At 39.5% G+C, this 19,108-nt stretch overlaps 1 protein-coding gene across 1 annotated transcript in view; it reads left to right on the forward strand.

The window, feature by feature from the left end:
* ARHGAP8 (Rho GTPase activating protein 8) overlaps nucleotides 1-19,108 on the forward strand; it is an 88,424-nt gene that overhangs the window by 61,887 nt on the left and 7,429 nt on the right. The window contains exons 10-12 of the mRNA XM_065862590.2: nucleotides 9,211-9,288; nucleotides 9,838-9,966; nucleotides 12,900-13,003. Coding sequence (XP_065718662.1) covers nucleotides 9,211-9,288; nucleotides 9,838-9,966; nucleotides 12,900-13,003 — 311 coding nt within the window. The remainder of the gene's footprint in view (nucleotides 1-9,210; nucleotides 9,289-9,837; nucleotides 9,967-12,899; nucleotides 13,004-19,108) is intronic.

Here is a 19,108-nt window from a genome sequence, read left to right on the forward strand (position 1 = left end):
GGTGATAGACATGCATTTTTTTTGCACTTGATTATAAGTGTGCAGGTATCTGTTGTACCTGCTGTCTGCTATGATTTTAACTCTAAATCTGGAATATCTCAATTCTGCCATCAGCGTCAGCAAGTGTCGGTTCCCGTGCTGACAGCCCCGGGAGGCTGACTGGCAGCGTTCTTTGCACTCCAGACGTGGCCGTGAGCACAGAGAAAGCTTCAGTTCATCATCCGGAAGTGACAAAAATTCACTGTCATTACCCTGTTCCATTTGATTTTGGCATAGTTTCCAACCTTACAGGATTAGCAAGGAGAAGGTTTTGGTTTTCACCCTAGATGTGGTATTTCCACTCTTTCTTCCCATTGCTACATTCTTGTGTCTAAGTACCTGAAATCAGTTTCTGAAACTCTGACTTAGATCACAGAAGCTCCTGCAAAATCATGCTTCATCGACAGGGCTAAGATTTCTTGAAACATCAGAGACCCTCTGACACCTGTTAAGTGCATTCTGTACTGCTCAGGCTTTTATTTCTTGAACAGATCTGATGCAGGAGCTGTGGTGGTATTCAAGCTAAGCACCAACCTGCAATAGTGTGCTAGCAGGCTAAGGAAACTTTTAGTCTCTAAGGTTCATCCAGCCTTTTTCACCTTAGTGACTCCAATCCCTCTGGCAGATTGCTTTATGTCACATTTCTCTGGCTTGATGTTTGCATTTTCTGCCCCAGTTTCAGAGACCACTGTTGGCAGAAGTGTTCTTCCCAGCGCAGAGACATCCTCATCTGTACAAATGAGCCAAAACTCCCCCTTCTTGTACTGAGTTATTGAGTGGGCTCTGACAGTAGCAAGCATGTCCTCATCTCCAGCAGCCAAATCTGCATTATGACAGTGAGTGTGGGTTTCTTCCTCATGTACTTATCTGACTGCATATTTAGATAGCTGTTTCTGAGCAAGATGACTCTCACTGTGTCCAGTAAGAAAGTCACCCAGTACCTTAACAGAGAATAAAGAATCTGCCATAAGCAGAGATTACTCTACATCCATTTGCATTATATACATGAGATCTGTTATGGCTGATGGCTCAGATACTATTACAATAAACACAATAAACTGAGTTTCTATAATAATTTTCATGTTATTTTGTCAACAAAGGAAGAGAAAGCAGCCATTCTACCACTTTCATTCTAGCTCCACTTTAGAGTGAAAAATGTTTTTGAAGTTTTTAATACTGAATTTTTTAAATGCTTAATTTCAGCTCCTGCTAGCTTTCACAGGGAAGAATTCGTTGCCTAAAATGAGTTCTGAGTGTTTAAGAAGATCATCAGCTCATTAAGACTAAGTCCTGGAGTTCATCCTCTGGACTAAACCAGAGAAGTGCTCTTTATTTTGGAAATAATGTGTCAGTAGCATCCTGAACCCACCTGATGATTTAGTCAGGCTGAAAAGGAAGGGTATGTTTACCACAGCACATCTGTGACTATCTTCTTATAATAGTAACCAACAAACCAGAGGACTTTTTTTTTTTCTATGCTCAGCCTAAAACAACCACCTGTTCATCTGTCTAGTTTATAAATGGAAGGCTTGACTTGCACTAAATAAGATGCTTTTTTTATATATATATAGTACCTTATTTCTACCATGCCATGAGAAATTACCTTTCTTAATTAAATATTCACTCTCTTGTCAGAACAATTCTTACGTGTTTCTAACCTGGTGTCATTCCTTTGGCAGTAATGATCTAAATGCTTTGCTCACAGGCCCTTTCCTCCAAAAAGCCCAGTTTATGCCACAGGGCAGTAATTTTCTTTCTCTGGTAAATATGCCCCCACGTGTCCTCAGCAACCTGTTCAGTGCTGAAGGGAGACTGCAAATGGGGGCTGTCACTTTGTGCTGGTTTGACTGAAAATGAGTTAATTTTCTTCATGCAGTTAGAAACGTTCCTTTTTTATAGCTAGCATGGTCATTATTTGGACTTCGTTTGAGAACAAGCAGATAACACCCCAGCACAGAGTTAATGTTTTTAATTGCTCTGGTCTGAGAGCCAAGGACACTCTGAGCGCTCTGCCCACAGGTGTGAGGCAGCAAGGAAGGCCGGCAGGAATGGGACAGAGCTTGACTGACATCCACGCTGATCAATAAGAGTATTCCATCCCATTAGCATCATGCTTCAGATATAAGGAGAGTTGGGATCTTCTGGTCTCTTCTCTCACATTGTCTTCACTCACATTCTCTTCACCCATTTTGTCAGAGCTGGGGGAGTTCAGTTCAGAGCATTTAATTAGGTCTTTTGCCATCCTGCAGAGGCCTCTGGGCCTTTCTGCGTTTTTCCTCTTCTCTCTCTGAGATGAGCTTTGGGACCAGGTGCTGTTTCCTGGGACTGGCTGCTCGATGTGGACAGAGTTCATGAGGAATTGCATTGACTGTCTTTTATTTTACATTCTATTTCTATTTTATAAATATATTTACTAGTACTGTATTATAATTTTATTTTATTTTATTAAAGTGTGTTTATCTCAGTCCAGGTTTCTCCCTTCCCTTTTGATTCCTCTTTTTGGGGGGTGGGGAGGGGGATGAGTGAGCAGCTATCCTGGTTGTATTGCTACCGTGGGTTAGACCACGGCACGCTTCTAACCAAACATTTTGGTAACCAGGGATATAAGTAATGCCACACTACAGAGGATGCATCTTTGTGTGTATGGCTTCCATAGTGCCCAGTGACAGGGTTTTGCCAGTGTCTGAAGCTGCTGGTGATGCTCAGACCAGTGCTTCAGAGCTGCACAACCTCCACAGCAGTTTTATCCCTCCTAGGCTTCAGGATTCAGAAGTGCACTTCTGCTCTTGCACTCTAATAAGATGTCACAGCAGAAGTTGCCTTTCATGTCTTTTACTTGCATGTCGTTTTTTTCTAGAAAAGCAGGTTACAAACTGAATATAAGGTATTGTAATAAATGAAAAGTTTGGTGGTGTGCGGATGGTGATTTTGGTGTTTATTTTGGTCTATATTAGTACAAGTCACCACAGTCTCTTAGTTTTTGAACTCTGACCTGCAGTTTGAGTGTACTAACTGGTACACACTAAAAATGAAACTGCATGGCAAAATCCATATTTTGATTGCAAATTCCCCAGCATCTGGAGGTCAGGCAATAGCTTGAAGGGGAATTTTTGATTCATTATAGCAGGTATAAGTGTCACTGTTCAATCCTGCATCAAGATACTGGATAGGTTACAAAGGACAGGAATGTTGCTCAAGCTTATCTTTAATATTAATATACTGCTATTTGTATCGGTCTTATGCAAAATAGCAGTTGAAATATTTAGGTAGGATCATTAATGTGTTTTGTTTTAGAGAGCATGGTTGTCTGTGTTTTAAACAATTTAAAACCCAAGATAACCTACTGGGATTACTACTAAAATTTCCAAAATTTGTTAACAGTTGCATTCCATAGAATGACCATATAAGGAAACAGCTACAAAAAATTGCACAGAGAACTGATCACTAAAGAGACCATGTGAGATCAGCAGTGGCTTCAAAGTGATTGAACCATAAACTCACAGTGAAGGAATCACACTACAGAATTATAAAGCAGAAAAGATAACTGTGCCCTATAGGAAAATTATGTCACAGTAGCTCATGTTGCTTGGCCTTTCTCTCTTACCTCATCTCTTTTGTTGACTGGAAGTGCTTTGCAGCACAAAGTTTTTGTTCAGTGTTGGCTCATGATACCACAGGAGAGTGGTAGGGTTCTGGGTGATGACTAAGACTTCTAAATGAAATGGTAATAACCATGCTATAGAAGTTTAATGATAAAGTAATAAATGTGCTATGGTATGATTATAGTGACAACTAAACCTGTACTTTATCTGCTCAATAGCAGAAGCAGTGATAAACAGTGATTGATCTTTCCTCCTCATCCCTTCCATGAAGCACAACAAATCTTGCTGACGGAGAAAGTTTTGGATCCATTTTTTAATGTGAATGAATACATCCTGGTGGTGGTTGTCAGAATGGGTAGAGATGGATGGTTATGTATTCTGAATACGTTTGGATTTCAGCAGCTTAGCGAGTTTGCCTGCTGGCCTCCACTTCTTGTGATCAATCAAATATCTTTTAAAAATGCAACACCAGGAAAGCTTGACATTGACCATATAAACATTTCTGAGTTCTTGGCTCTTTTGTTTTCATGTGAATGTTTTTACCTAGGGTTTGTGGAGATTAGATAGATCTCAAGACTGGTTTGTGTGCCATCAACTAAAAATGAACCTTGTAATAAGCACAGTTTGTGGTTTTGGTGCTGAGGCATTGTAAATAAATTATGTTCTGAGGTGCCAAGTGTAGACTGAGAATATTCATTCATAAATCCAAAGGCTAGACGCTATGCTGTTCAAAACTGTGAAGACACAAATACACTTTGAGTTCTGGGGGGGATGCACAGTTCTACATTCTTGCTGCTGCTGCTTTTCGGGGGGCGGGGGCTGGAACTGTCCCTGCTCTTGCCCTCTGCCCTTGATCTGCTGGGCACCTTCCTGCTGTGCAAATCATCTTCACAAACTGCAGACATCACACTCACTTGTTCTATATTTGTTGCACAGAGTACAAGTGAAAGGAAGGCTGTGCAATCTCCTCCTCAAACTTGTACTGTATCCTACCCTTAAACAAAAAAAATCTCAAGTTTGTCTTAAGTAGAAAAGTTCACAATTGCCACCCCTTTGGGCATTTAAGACGTTACACTGAAAATTGTTAGAAATAATTAAAATATGCTATAAACTCATCAGTCCTCATATTAGAAATAAATTCGTTCTAATTTTTAAAAGAGAATCTTACTAAAATTAGATGATCTGCCAGAAGATGTCTAGATCAGTTGTATTAATGATAATGAAAACTGCTTCCAAATCGGGATGGACGCTTCCTGAGATTTGGCAGGACCCCAGACTAAATAAATAAATAAATAAATTCCAAACTCAAATTGGGACAGAAGGAATTCAGATGCTCACTCTTTGCTATTTCTCTTCTGAAAGCAGACAAATTAACAAAGAATTTTGATGCCAGCAACCCTCAAATCAATGATGATTGAAAGAAAAAGAATGTAATTTTCTCATCTCTCTTCCTTTGACAAGTTTTCGGTGATGTGACTGCATGTGTTGCTTTAATTTCTCTTTATCAGTTTTGATTTTCTGTGTCTTTCCTGTGGGACAAGTGATTGGGGAGGTAGAAGAGGGTGAAGTATTTTTAGCAACAGTTTATTAATTCGGAATGTGACACAGTTGTGTCATTGCGTTGTGAAATTTTGTTGACTGTGGTAAAAGCCAGCTTATTTCAATGTGGAATGAAGTGCCTGCCTGTTTTCATTTATGATTACTGACAAATAATTACTCAGTTAAGTTCTCAATCGCAGAATCACTTTTCATTGAATACAGATGGTTCCTTCACTAGTCACATATTGTGTCTTTCTGTATAATACTTAATATTTAAAATAAAAATTCCCTCTCTTTGGTCTGGAGAGTTTAGTGCACGGCAGCAAAAGTCCACTGATCTCTGTATCTATTTATATGTTTTGGTGAGGGGCCGGGAGCAGTTTGTGCTGAGTTATCTCAACAGAGGCTCTGCGGCATTGATGGGATATGTGAGTGACATGCAGCTGCGTGTTTATCAGAACTGGAAAACCCAGGCTGGCTGCTCGTGTCAATCATCCCCCAGCAGTGTTCTGGCAAGCGCTGCTGCTCCAGGGCTGGTGTTCTTTATGAACTGTGCTACCCATGCTATTAATGGCAAAATAGTACAACTTGTACACACACACACAAAAATTCTCTTTAAAGACACAGCTGACATGAGTCACGCTGTAAATTGGATTTGATTGAAGAACACTACTAGCAAAAGTCAAATAGGCTGTTTTAAAAGGACAAAAAGGAATGCTTTGAGCTGCAATGACCAGGGTTGTCTTCAGCCAGTTTTGTTTCCTCATCCTGTAACTCTGGTGGCTCTGGCATGTATTTTGTCTGGGAAAAGAAGACCAAAGTGATTGATTTTATTTTAGTGTGGGCACCTTGTGTTAGTTTAATTATAGTAGTTCCAAGAACTGGAGCTTTTTTCCTCTCGTATCTGAAAAGGAAGAGGCAGGTTTGGAGAAAGTATTACCTGACTGTGTATAAGGCTGTGTATTTATCCCTCACAGTAGAATAACGAATGAGAGGCTTCAGGTCATTTTCCTCCCTCCCCATCCCTTATTATGAGACTCCGGTTGGGCACCTCCGCTAATACTGTTCAGGTTATGTGACGTGGGAAACACCATAATTCAAACCATGTTTCCAGTCAGCTTTTCTCTGCCCTGCCTAAACACAGAAAACACTGAGAGCAATTAATAGGCTTACAGACTTTAAAAAAAAAAATCATCCTGCTCAGTTCATATGCTTCACGGAAGTCAGAAAAATATGTTGCGAAAGGGCTGTCTCTGTACCCAGGCTCATCATTTTTACCCTTCAATAGCATAATTATTGTTGCCTCGTATTTCTGTTTACTAGTAGGCTGAAGTTATGACCCATACTTCATTTAAAGATTGCTATATTATTTTCTGGTGTGAGCATCTTTTATGGAAAAGAAAAAGTCTCTTTACTGTTGCAGCTCTTTTACTTTAGAAGGAGACTATAGCTTTTTCTTTTTTCCTAACAATTGCACTAACATACATTTAATTAGTGTCATGTCATTTGGATAGGTTACCCACAAATATAAGAAGCATTGGAGATATCTGCTTTGGTAGTTGGCTTATTGCCACCTGTGATCAAACGTATTCCTGTATATTGATTCAGTTTCAGCTGACCTGGAAAATGAGTTCTGGTAGAAGCACAGATATCACCTGTATCTCACGTTTCTGCAGATGAGGATAAAAGTTGCTATTTTCCCTCTCAGACCTCTAAGAAACATATCCAGTAAGAGCTTAGTGTTATGTGCTATTACGATAACATTGATGGGATGCAGTACAGCTGCTGTCTGCACTACAGATTAATGTCTTTAATTAGACTCTTGAAAGCTTAGCCAATAAAGGCATAAACATGTTAAAAATTGATATTTATTACTTTGTAGTTTATACAGTGAGATTCATATCAGATTAAAGCATTAACTATTAAACCAATTCCTGCAAACTGAATTGCAAGCATTTATGATGCCCATTTTCTGAAAGACTTGTTTCTAAGGAAAACCTCTTGTCCACTGACAGCCAGCAGAATATTCTACAGATTCTCAAGAAATTATTGTATTTCTTGTTTGCTGGGGGCAATGCCTTGATGAAACAGATGTTCACAGCTGCCGCTTCCAAAACCGCGTCTTTAGACAGGTTATGCTATAAATCTAATGGAACAGTTTTACTACAGTGATGCCATTTGCTCTAACTTTATCCAACTGAAACATGACGTGGTTGGGAATAAAGCAAGCAGTCAAATAGATCATAATTATTGTCTGTTTGGTTCCTTTAGTAACCACACATGTCCTTCTTGAATATTGTAGTTTGAGATGGCGTACTCCCTCAGAACTGAGTACGTGGGCTAAAGTTTTAATATCCAACCTGGAATTTAAGAGGCAAGGGGATAAATGCTTAGAAAGTAGCGAGGAGATGTGTTCAGCTGAACTCCAGCTTAGCCTCTAACTCTGGTCAGTGGAGCACTTTGAAGTAGAGTTTGGGATTCTTTGCAAAAGCCTCAGAAATGTATCTATGAAAATTTACTTCAATAGTACGTAATGATTTTAGTATACTGATCTAAATTCATATGAACAATGAGACATTATTCTGTAAGGAATGAGTTCATTAAGAAATTTTGTATCAATTTAGTAGTTTCACCTGTATAAAACATGCATGCAACCTGGGTGAATTTACAAGAATGACTAGGTAGCTTTTATTAATGTATGAATCAGCATTTTTCTAGAACACTATAAAGTTTTCTTGGTCATGCAAATAGATGCATGTGTGCTTTAGTTGAAATACACAAACATTGATTTCAGTCTGACTACTTACCTTCTGAAAGATAAGCATGAAAAAATAAAGTCAATCTGATCTTCCAACACGCACATAAAGACACATGGAGCGTTCCCTCCAAGTCAGTGGGCAGTCTGCCACTCTTCTCAAAACATCAGCAATTTTGTGTTGCATCAGACCAGCAGAGGATGATATTTTAGATTACTCTGCTTCCAGCAACAATCTCCAAGTGAGACTATATGTGAGCCAGATTGCATTACCTGCTGGGTGGAAGGAACAGCACAAACTGGAGAAAATAAAAGAGAGAGAGACATGATGATTTTACCAAATCCAAAAGCAAAAACTGCTACAAGTTTCAAGAGAAGTAACACTTCTTGTCCTCATCCTGGTTTGCAAAGTAAGTCAGATAAATAACTTATCTTGAAAGCTGTGATCCAAATTAGATCCTTGATCGGATGCGTTTTACTGAAGTTTTTCCTCTCTAGCTGAAGTCAGATTTCAGTTACTCCAAGACATGAAAGCAAATTAGATAGATGCCCTTCAGGAGATGTACGATAAATATTTCAGAAGTGCCTCAAGACTAGAATCTGGCGTTTCAAAATACCGCGGGCAGGCAGAGTGTTAAGTCTCACTGACTCTCAGAGAGAGGTGGAAGGAGCAGCCGTCTGCCCCAAAATACCCTTAGGCTGGGGAGGCCAGGATCCCTCCAGTGCTCAAAAACAGGCTCCTCCATCCAAAGATCCTGTGAAACATTCCTCAGCCTAATGGGTGGCCTCACCCACTGACAGAAGGGGGAGCTTAGGGAGTCTTTGCAAATATCCTCTTTAGCTTGCTAAAGGTTTAAATCTTTAGTTTAAAAGAATAACAGATTTACAGGCATGGTTCGGGGCCCAGTTTTCAGGTAGGCTTAGTTGAGAGTGGGTGCATAAGCAGCCTGGTAAATCTAAATCTCCTGCTTCCGTGTCATTGTGTGCAATTGAAAGCTACTTTTAAAGAAAAAATATAGTTAGCAAGGCACTCTAAAACACTTAAGGAAGGGTGGCAGTATTTCTAAGAGACATGTTAAAGAAAGTGCTGTCGGATGCTGAAACATTATTCGATCTTCCATTCCATTCTATTCCCAAGGACTTAATTTCCAAAACATGTGTGTATCAAGTGGCTTTGTTCCCAAACCCAGTGTTCTGTTTTTGACTGAACCTATACAGAAAAACAAGAAAGTGACAACTTTTACAGGTGAGACCTGCATTAATTGTTTTTCTCAGGACTACAAGTAGAGGGCCTCTTCAGAAGGTCAGCCAGCATCCAGACTATCAAAGATGTTCAGAAACTCTACAATCAGGGTAAGCCTATATTATAATTAGTTAATCATAAAACCCATTTGTAACATAAAATAATAAGAGCGCTAGTACAGAAACCTGAAAGATAGCAACAGGCACTGAATGCTTACTGAGTTGCAAGTCATCAGTTGATGTCAGACCAGAGCTTACAAAATCCATAGCAGTTAATGAACAACAAGGTTTGAGTCAAAAATGGTCTCTTTTTTCGTAACGTTTGTATTACCTGTATGTGCTTTACTGCAGTTACAAAGTATAATGTCTCTGTGTCATTTTGCCATGGTTATGGCAAAGAAATATTATTTTACCTATAATTTATGAAATGTAGTGAAGCAATTTTGAAAGTCACTTATTTCCCTGTGAAGTCATTTTATGAAATGTCTTTATGGGGAGAATCTCTTATAGCAAGATTAATAAAATGCCAGGAATTACTGGCAGCAGAAAGCCAAGAGATTTTCTGCTCAAAATGTATTGTGAAATGGTTTTTAAGCAGTAGTTTAAAGAAAAAGTAAAACATATGATTGAACACCTTTTTTCTTCTTTTTCTCCTTTTAGGCAAGTCTGTGAATTTTGATGATTATCATGATATCCATATTCCTGCTGTTATCCTAAAGACTTTCCTTAGGGAACTCCCTCAGCCATTACTAACGTTTGAGTGTTACGATCATGTCCTTGGAATCACCAGTGAGTATAAATTTTAGAAAAAATTATACAGCGAGTTGAACAGACCTGGCTAATTCATAATCACTGCTCTTTGGTAACCATGGCACATTTGTGGGTATGTAATATTGTTAGTGCCTCACTGCAACCATGGTTGGACGACCTCATCATCTGTATCAGAGCAAGGTAGTCAGGGTTACCAAGACCCGTATTTTTACAAGGTTTACTGGTTTACCTACATATCATACTGTATTATTAAGAACTGGGTCAGAGTTCTCACTTCATTTTTGTGTCATGGCACAGCAATGAGGCAGTTGCAGTGATACAAGTTACATTAAAGCAGCTTTAGTTTTAGCAGCAGAATTGGCAAAATTGTGGAAACAAAATTTAGTTGGTCATTTGTATGCTTCTTCCCCTTTTTTTTTTTTTTTTGTTTTTGTTGTGGGGAGGGGATTGTTTTTATTGCAACAATTCCCATGTGATAAAATATTGGGGAAGAAAGTATCTAAAGCCATGAGAAAACATTGATTGTCTAAAGATCTGATATCACATAGAACTATGAATTATAAAATTTGAATTATGTGGCCTTTTTCAGGAAGTAGAAGTTTATAATGCTGGTAAGGCAACATTCTAATATATGGGGCTCAAATATCTGAGGTCCCAGGATATATGGGAGTTGGTACCCAGTACTTGTACAGTCTGCTATTTTGCCACCCATAGGGCTTCCAGCCATAAGCACACATTTTTCCAGGAAATTGTCTAAATGCAGTATGGCTTCCAACAGAGTTTGTTAGCATACCTCGATTAACCATGGGCTGATGCTGTTGCAAAGTGTAGGTTATCATCACTATAATGACCGTTGCTGTTGGGGTAGGGCACTAAAATACTTCAGACTGCAGATAAATCTCAATTGCTACATGTTTCCAAGGTGTAGAAATACAGTGAGTTTGCTGTACCTAGATATTCTGTATTGTAGGTAAAATTCTTATACTGTGCCCATCACTAGCATCTGCACATACTGTTTCATATCATTAACTTTATTCACGTATTTCCATTAAAATACTTAATTAGGTTAAGTTCAGAATCCTCTGAAGTTCTGTACTGTTTTGCTCTTTGCAAGATCACCGCCTTCCAAATAAAGGATTCATCTGTTCACTCAATAAATATCTCAGGGTATTGAGAAAAACAGGTCTATTCACAGGAAGGTGATAGAAATGGAGGGACTAAGGATAGTCATTCAGAAAAGGAAATAATAGGGGAAATTTGGAAAAAGGATGTATAAACACTAATTTTTACTGGATTAATCTTGTGCTGACTTTTTGGACATGATAATATTATTGCTTTGTGATAAAGCAAAGTGAAAAATGAGAATAAGTCTGAAAAGAATCTGAGAGCACTGCTTTGTCCTGGGAAACACTGGCAGGTTTTGCTTAGCAAAGCGCCTATGAAATGTTAATTCCGTGTCATTTTTGTTTCCCGATGTTTTAAATATTGACAAAATACATTGAAAAGTGGAGTTTTAAGAGAATTTCTCCTTGAGCTTTCTTGTTCTGCAGCATGATGTCCACTGTCTCGTCTTGTTGCTGTGGTGATATCCTGATTTTAAAAGATCTTAAGCTTGAGAGCCAAGCTGGACTGCAGCAAAGGCATATTCTCTGCAGAGGCAGTGCGAAAGGGAGCTTTGAGGAGGTGTGATTGCAGACAGCTGTCTTGGGATGATTTGAAAATTTTCATTCTGTCTTCTGGAAGACACCAGAGCAGTGTGTGATGTATCTATTACATCTCTCAACCTGCAAACGCAGAAATACAGTAACTCTGCTTTACAGTACTTCGAAATTATAGTGAAACTTTTATTTTCAGTGTCTCATCTGAAACGTATTTTTAAAGAGTTATTGATGGGAGCTGTGAAATAAATGAGCTGAGTGACTGGCTGAAAAAAATAATAAAACCTTGAAGCTTATAATTGGCAAAGAACTTCTTTGGTCATGAAAAGTGCTAATAAGAGTTCCTTTACCCAATATTGCTACACTTCCTGCATTATGTGCTAGGCAGAAGGCTGACAAAAAAATTCTTTGGATTTGGATTATTGTGTTTTATGGGAACTGGTAGCTTTGTGGTAGGAAAAATGTTAGCTCAGCACAGTATAGCTTCATGTATTTAATTCAACTTAAGGGAATGTTTGACGTGCTGGAATTTTGTGCATGCACACATACTTACGCGCACTTCTGGCTGTGTCAGGGAGAGAGAGAAAAGGAACATGTACAAAAAGCATCATCACAAATGGGCTGGTTAAATCTGGCATGGTGGTACAATATTCCCCTCCCCCAAAAAACAGTCACTTGGAACAGCATTTGAAATACAATCCAGTGTTAGTGCAACTTTCACCCAGGCTGTCCAGATGATGCAAGGAGCTTGGGGTCCAGTTCTGGCTTTGCCCATCTGTAAAAATGAGTTAATGAACCTGCTTAGGTTCATCTCCAGAAAATTCTCACCCACCTAAGTAGCCATCTCAAGTCTTTGCTGAGACAAAAGAGTATCCTGCAGAAGTGTTTTTGAAGTTAGTAGAATGCCAGAAGAGCATTTTGAACAGGACTGTGTCTGAGCAAGAACAAAATTAGGGCATAAAATGTAGATGTCTGGATTCAGTGCGTGGAGAATGAGATTCAAATCAAGACCTTTGAAAATCCTCTCTAGCAAAAAAAGTTATTTTGGCTATTTCCCTGAATTGAGAAAACCCTCTGAATGTTAGTCTTAGCCATATATATACTAATAGAAAATATGGTAGAGTCTTTTAAAAAGATAACCCTGTTACGTTGGTGATAGAGGTTAGTAGAGCAGAATGTTGTGCCTAGTTTTACAGATGGATATCCAAATTCCAGCAGATAAAAATAAGGGGTTATTTCTTGGCAATATTTTGATGGTTTTGAGTGAAATTAATATTGACTTTGATATTGCAGGTGTGGAGAGCAGTTTACGAGTCACCAGATGTAAACAAATTGTTCAAGGACTTCCTGAACACAATTACGTTGTTCTGAAATACCTGATATGCTTTCTCCATATGGTGAGTATAGACAAAAATTTCCAAAGTAGGGCCAGTCTTTTCTTTCTAAATCTGTTCCTGGTAATCCAGCATTGAAAATCTCCACAGAAAATAACACTGAAGAGTTCTAAAAATGTGGTAAGGTTGTCGTGCAGTACATGCCAGTGGAGTGAGTTCAGGATGCAGAATCTTCCAGTTCTAATGGAAGTCAGTGCTAAATGGTGATCTGGCCATCCCTTCACCTTGAAATTCTTTACATCTAATGAAAACTGTGTAAACTTAAATGGAACTATGCCTGTATTGGAATATTTAAAAGTCCGTTCCCTTGACTCCATATTCATACCCCATTCTAAAAAATTATTTAGTATTGATTTAGTCTGGTTTTTTGTTTTTTGGTGTTTTGTTTTTGGTTTTTTTTCTTATTTTGGAGTGAAGAAGAGCCTGAAGATAGTGGTTGTGTAATTTTCAGTGCCAGAGAAAAACTAGGTGTAATCACCTTTTTTCTCCAAAGTATAAATCTTGGGCAACTAAAACACCAAATTCGTGTCAGTTTAGAAAATTATAGAAATATTAATAAGCTTTAGAACAACACTCAGCAAAACATTTTATATTAAATCTTACAAATAACATTTTCTGTTTAAAATAGCCTTTCATGCAGTAATTTACTACAGTGTTAAAGTAAAAACCTTGACATCATTTTGCAAGGTTTTTGGTATGCTTCAGGATTAATGAAGTCTTGTGGTTTTTGTCCTGCTTTTCAATTTGCTGTTTGTTTTGTTTTTTTTTTTAACCCACTTCTGGAAATCTCGATAGTGTGGGGGTTTGGGGGACATCCATTACAAATAGTTCTACAGTCAGCCTAGTGACATCCTTTGGTTGCCAGTTTGTATGCAGGAGAAGACAGCAACAGGAGTGTAAATTTCCCTCCCTTCTGCATTGTCCAATGCATTGCCTTTCCCAGATTGCATTTTTCAAACCAGGGGGCCTAAAATTGAGGATCATGGGGTAGTTGACACCTAAATAAAGTGATCACAAAATCATGGAATAGTACGGGTCAGAAGGGACTTTTAAAGGTCATCTGATCTAACCCTGCTGGAGTCTAGCCCTCAGAAGACCTAAGAGCCCACCAAAGCTATCATGTATGTGGAATGATGCTGATTTTCACCAGTGGGGGAATTAGCCCTCAATTACTGTTCTTGGGCGACATATTCTAGCCAGTAGCGTATTTCAGAAAGAAGTACATTTAATCCCTTCTAGTTTTGATAGATCAAAACACTAGAGAAAAGCAAGATTAAAGGAAACACATTGATCTGACCCTCACTCAGAGAGCACTTGCAAGGTTCTTCTAATACTCACATGTTCATTTACTGTTGCTTAGCTGAACTCTAAAGCTATTAAGGAAATCCGCACCTCGTTTGCTATTATTTTAGCAACTGATATCTCTTCTCAGCGTTATGAATCGTGTAAGTGACTTTGTTCCAATAATAGATGCACCATCTCAACGCACTTCTTAAGAGCGGTGCACTTGAGGTGTTAATGAGGTGTGCAAAAGTATTACATAGTGTTTTCTGTAATTGGGCACCAAAACATAGCATTATTTTTGAGTATGCTTTGTTATGTAGAGCACAGCGTCAAGTTGATACTAATGCTCAGATCTGCAATTTTTGCTGATCCATGGCTTTACACACTTAATGTCTCAGGGAATATTTGCATTTGGAAAGGTCAAGGGAACATGAAACAATCTAGGAGCTAGAGATTTCTATTCATTGCAGATCGGTGTGCTGCACAAGCTGCCACAATTCAAACTTTAACAGAGCACTCTACCAATAATCCTAGTTTTTACCTGCAAGCATCAACCTTCTTAGATGTAAGAGGCAATTTAATTCTTCCATGAGCTCAGTCTTGAGTAGTGCAAGAGGTACTTGTGGTAATTTCATGAAGTGGGATGAATTGTAATGACTAGATATGGGTTTTGAACACTCCAGGTTTGATACAGGCTTGTGGAAGAAGAAAAAAAAATTCCCCATTTTCTCTGCAGTCTCAACCCCCTTACTTAATGAAACAGCTCCTTCTAGTCCAAGGGTGCTACAGCAAGACAGTGCAACTCCTGCAGAAGTCAAAGACTCGAATTTTATAAATGGACCCAAATTCTTTAACTGTAGATTAGCAGTGATTTTCCCAGTAATGAGCCCAATGTGTTGTGAAAGGTCCAGGCTGTCTATCTCCACTTGGCAGCCCGTCTGGCCACTAGAGAGGGATTGCCAGAATCCCCTGGAGTTGCAGTGGACTGGGGTCCCTGGGCAGAATTAGGGAACCAGGTGCAAGAGGGAAAACAAAGATCGGTTTTCACAAGTCGGTCCCTGAATTATATCTGTAAAAAATGTCCATTCTTGCTCAGCTGATTTCCCAAGACATGAGCGTGCACAAACGTGTTTGTGTTCTACAAGCCTCATGTTGGACATGCAGTGAAGCAGATTTACAAACATGCATGCAGACCTAAAGGGCTCAAGGAAGACTTCTTTCAAATTACTTGGCAAAGCATGCTGAGGGACACAGTTAACGAGTTCTGAAGCCAGAAACCATTCAGTAGAAAACTGTAATTGTAGTTTTCCATGACACTCTACAGCTAAACAATCAGCAAAGTTTGTAGAGGCAATAATACTATCTAGATTGTGCTTCTGCAACCATGTATTTGATTTTGATACCAGCTGACACAGCCCCCTCTCTGTGCTGACACCCTCTACCTCTCTGCTACGTGGTTCTGTCCTTACAGTTGCGCCTGTTGCAGGGGAAGGGTGGCTGACTTGGCTGGAAGAACCATTGCAAAAACCTGCCGAATTCAAAACATCAAACTTGAACCAACTAGAAAAAATGGACAAGGTTTGGGAGCCCGTGTGTTGTGCTTCAGATATGTAAACAAAGCAGCAAAGTTAAACCCAAGTACCAGCTGGAAGAAAAATACTCTGAATTAATATTTTGTCTCAATTGCTTGTCCAATTGAAAAGTGTAATTAGCAACAGGAAAGCTTGGGGGTGGCTGGAGATGGTGAGGCACATTGGGAAGGATTAGATGACTAAGTCTTATGAGCAGATACAAGCAGTTGGCACGTCTGCACAGCAGCTGAGAGTGGGGGATAGAAACTTATATTTCCAGTCAGTTTGTGGGGGCATTTTAATATCTAGTAATTTTCTTTTGAAAATGTTTAGTGGAGTTCCTTTCAGCATTGCGACTGAGAAGCCAAAGAGATGGTGATGTCCTTATGTTTTTAAAACGTAGTGGTAGTTGGCTGTTTCTACCCTCTGTATTTCAGTGTTTAAGTTCTTTAGGTAGTGTGGTGGCTGTCTGATTTCACTCCTGCAGTATCCACGAGGGTGCTGGGATACAAGTATATAGAATCCAAAAATCGTCACAATTTTGCTGGGGGGAGCTGGGTGTTTATTGTGAGATACTGAAGATGTATATTTTGCATTTGTTGATATGGCACTACATCTTCTGTGTTTATTCCCAGTTATGAGTTTTGCAATGTACAAGTTTTATCTTTCTAGGTGACTTTCACTATAGGCTGTCATTATTTAATGATTTTTCTATATATGTTTCAATGAAAGGGGGAAAAAAACCAACAAACTGGAGCTGTGTAATGCTTTGTTGCAGTACTTTTATGTGATGTTCAGAGGATTCCTTCAAAGATACGATCTGGGTCCTCAGAGAAATGTCTTTTATTATCTTGTCAGATTGACAGAGCAAGTGTATTTTCACTTGAAACAGAGTTGACGGTTACTAACTTTGTGAGGGAATCAAAGAAGGAGTCAAGGGGGTTAGTCCAAATGCTAAAGATGTTGTTTGTATTTCTTAGCTAGAACCTAGCTTTGGAGTGCAGTTATTCAGAGGGGTAGCCCATGAAGAGGTTGGCTGAATGCATGCTGCCCTTACATGGTCTAGTGTTGGGAGAAAACATCAGCTCCTTGTGATAGTCTTGTAGACGAAGTGGGTGCGTTCGTGTTGTTTGAGAAAGAAGTCTGGCATTGGAGTAGCGAGGGGGCTGAGAGGATGTGAAACCTGATCCCCTAGGGGATGAATGAAGCCATTATGACTGGTGTGACAAGGTTTCCTCGCTTGCAGCCCTTGATAAGCCAGCAAAGGTTATTGTGGAGAGAGTTGGATTCAGCTGCACACTTTTTCTTGTATCTGCTGAGGAAGGGATTGCTTTGCATTTTGGAGTGAAGAAATGTGTCTCCCTTGGATTCCTAAGTGTCAGCTTGATTGATGACTCAGAGGTAAGGCTCAGTGTAGCTCTGCCTCAGATGACATACATTTTATCTTAAGGATTTTCTCTCCCAGGGGAGAGCCTGTGTCTTGGGTAGTTATGTTAATCATTTCAACATTGACCATCGCCTTGAGTTGTTCACAGAGTGGTGGCAGGTGGGAATCATAGAATCATTTCAGTTGGAAGAGACCCTCAGGATCATTGAGTCCAACCATAACGTAATTCTGGCACTAAACCATGGCCATAGGAACCTTGTCTAAATGCCTTTTAAACACCTCCAGGGATGGTGACTCCACCACCTCCCTGGGCAGCCTGTTCCAATGTCTGACAACTTTTCATGTAGAATTTTTTCCTAATATCCAATGTAAACCTCCCCTAGCACAACTTTAGGCCATTTCCTCTTGTCCTATCACTTATTACTTGGGAGAAGAGACCAACACTCTCCATGTTACAACCGCCTTTCAGGGAGTAGTAGAGAGCAATAAGGGAAGAAATTCTTTCATCTCGGAGTTGGAAGCATTGTTTGAAATAGTTGACTTAAAGAGAAAAAACAAATCTAGCTCTACCAGCAAATGTCAGTGCTGTTGCTTTGGGCTGAAATGTTGCCATTCAAAGGCAACAGCTGGGTTAAGCTGCATGCATTTCAACTAGTGCTTGAAGACAGCACCTGTACCTGACTTTCTGGGTGGAGTGTGTTAGGGAGCACTCCCAAAAACTGAGGAAAGACAACCACAGTAGGTTTGGCTCCTTCCACCCTCCACTGTCATCTAGGACTACACTACATGCTTCTGTGCCATCACAGAGTACCTGCCCTGTATAAATTTAAGGTACTTGCCTTAGGATATACAGTACATATCTTTGGCTTTGTGCTATAGAAAACACAGTGTGATGGGCTGTAGCTCCTTAAAGATTTCCAACTGAATGAAACACCAAAAAATAATTTGTCCTCGATCTACAGGGGTTTCACAGTACAACATTACACAGCGTGGATACAGCCATTGTGAACTCCTTGACTCAAGGGCTGGAACGCAGTCCCTAACATTGTTGTATTTAGCAGCATCCAAACACCAGCTTCATTGTCCAGCTACCTTCAGGGTAATGCCTAGGTCTCTGTCTCCTTATTAACAGGGTACTCGTTGTTGTCCTAATTGTTTTCCCTCACCAGTTATTTTGATAGTACCTTAGCTTTTGCTATACTGCTGCAGTATAATGAACTTGTGTTGGAGCTAACCTCGTCTGAAGCAGATTAAATGAACAAGATGGGCTTGTTGTTTTTTCTGTGTAGTTAAATAGTGCATTGAGAGCAGTATGTGAAGGTCAGCAGGCTGTATGTGGTTCGTACTCCAGAGAGAATGATGTGTGTTTTGCATAAGGTCATGAGGCAGGCATTGCCGTTCAATCTGACGACTTTTTATTCTCAAGTTGTGAAGTCAATCCTCTGAAACAGTGCTTATGGTACTGATATCTCCTTATTAATGCCTCTTCCTTTATCCAGCCCTGCTTCATGACCTTAAAAACAGTTGAAGCCTTTAATATTTGTAGCAGCAGTAGCATCACAGAGGGAAAAAGAATTCCTATTATTGGAAAAATTAATACAGTTAGGAAGAAAATACTACATTTTTGGGCATGTAAGTTGCTTCTTCATGTCCCCCAAGTAAAAGACTTCCATCCTGTGCATGTCTAAAGGATGTTATATCCCCTCATGGCTGAGCAAACAAGCTCCTTGCTAGGTAGAACACCAAGGAGGTTGGGACTGTGCTCTAGGAGATAGAGGGGAATGAAACCTGCATTACTGGATAGAAGCAACTGGAGTTTATGCATATGGTAAGAAGTTTTCACATAATCATAGTGTTTCTTAGGTT

Source organism: Patagioenas fasciata, chromosome 1, assembly GCF_037038585.1.
Source record: "Patagioenas fasciata isolate bPatFas1 chromosome 1, bPatFas1.hap1, whole genome shotgun sequence".
NCBI classification, from domain to species: domain Eukaryota; kingdom Metazoa; phylum Chordata; class Aves; order Columbiformes; family Columbidae; genus Patagioenas; species Patagioenas fasciata.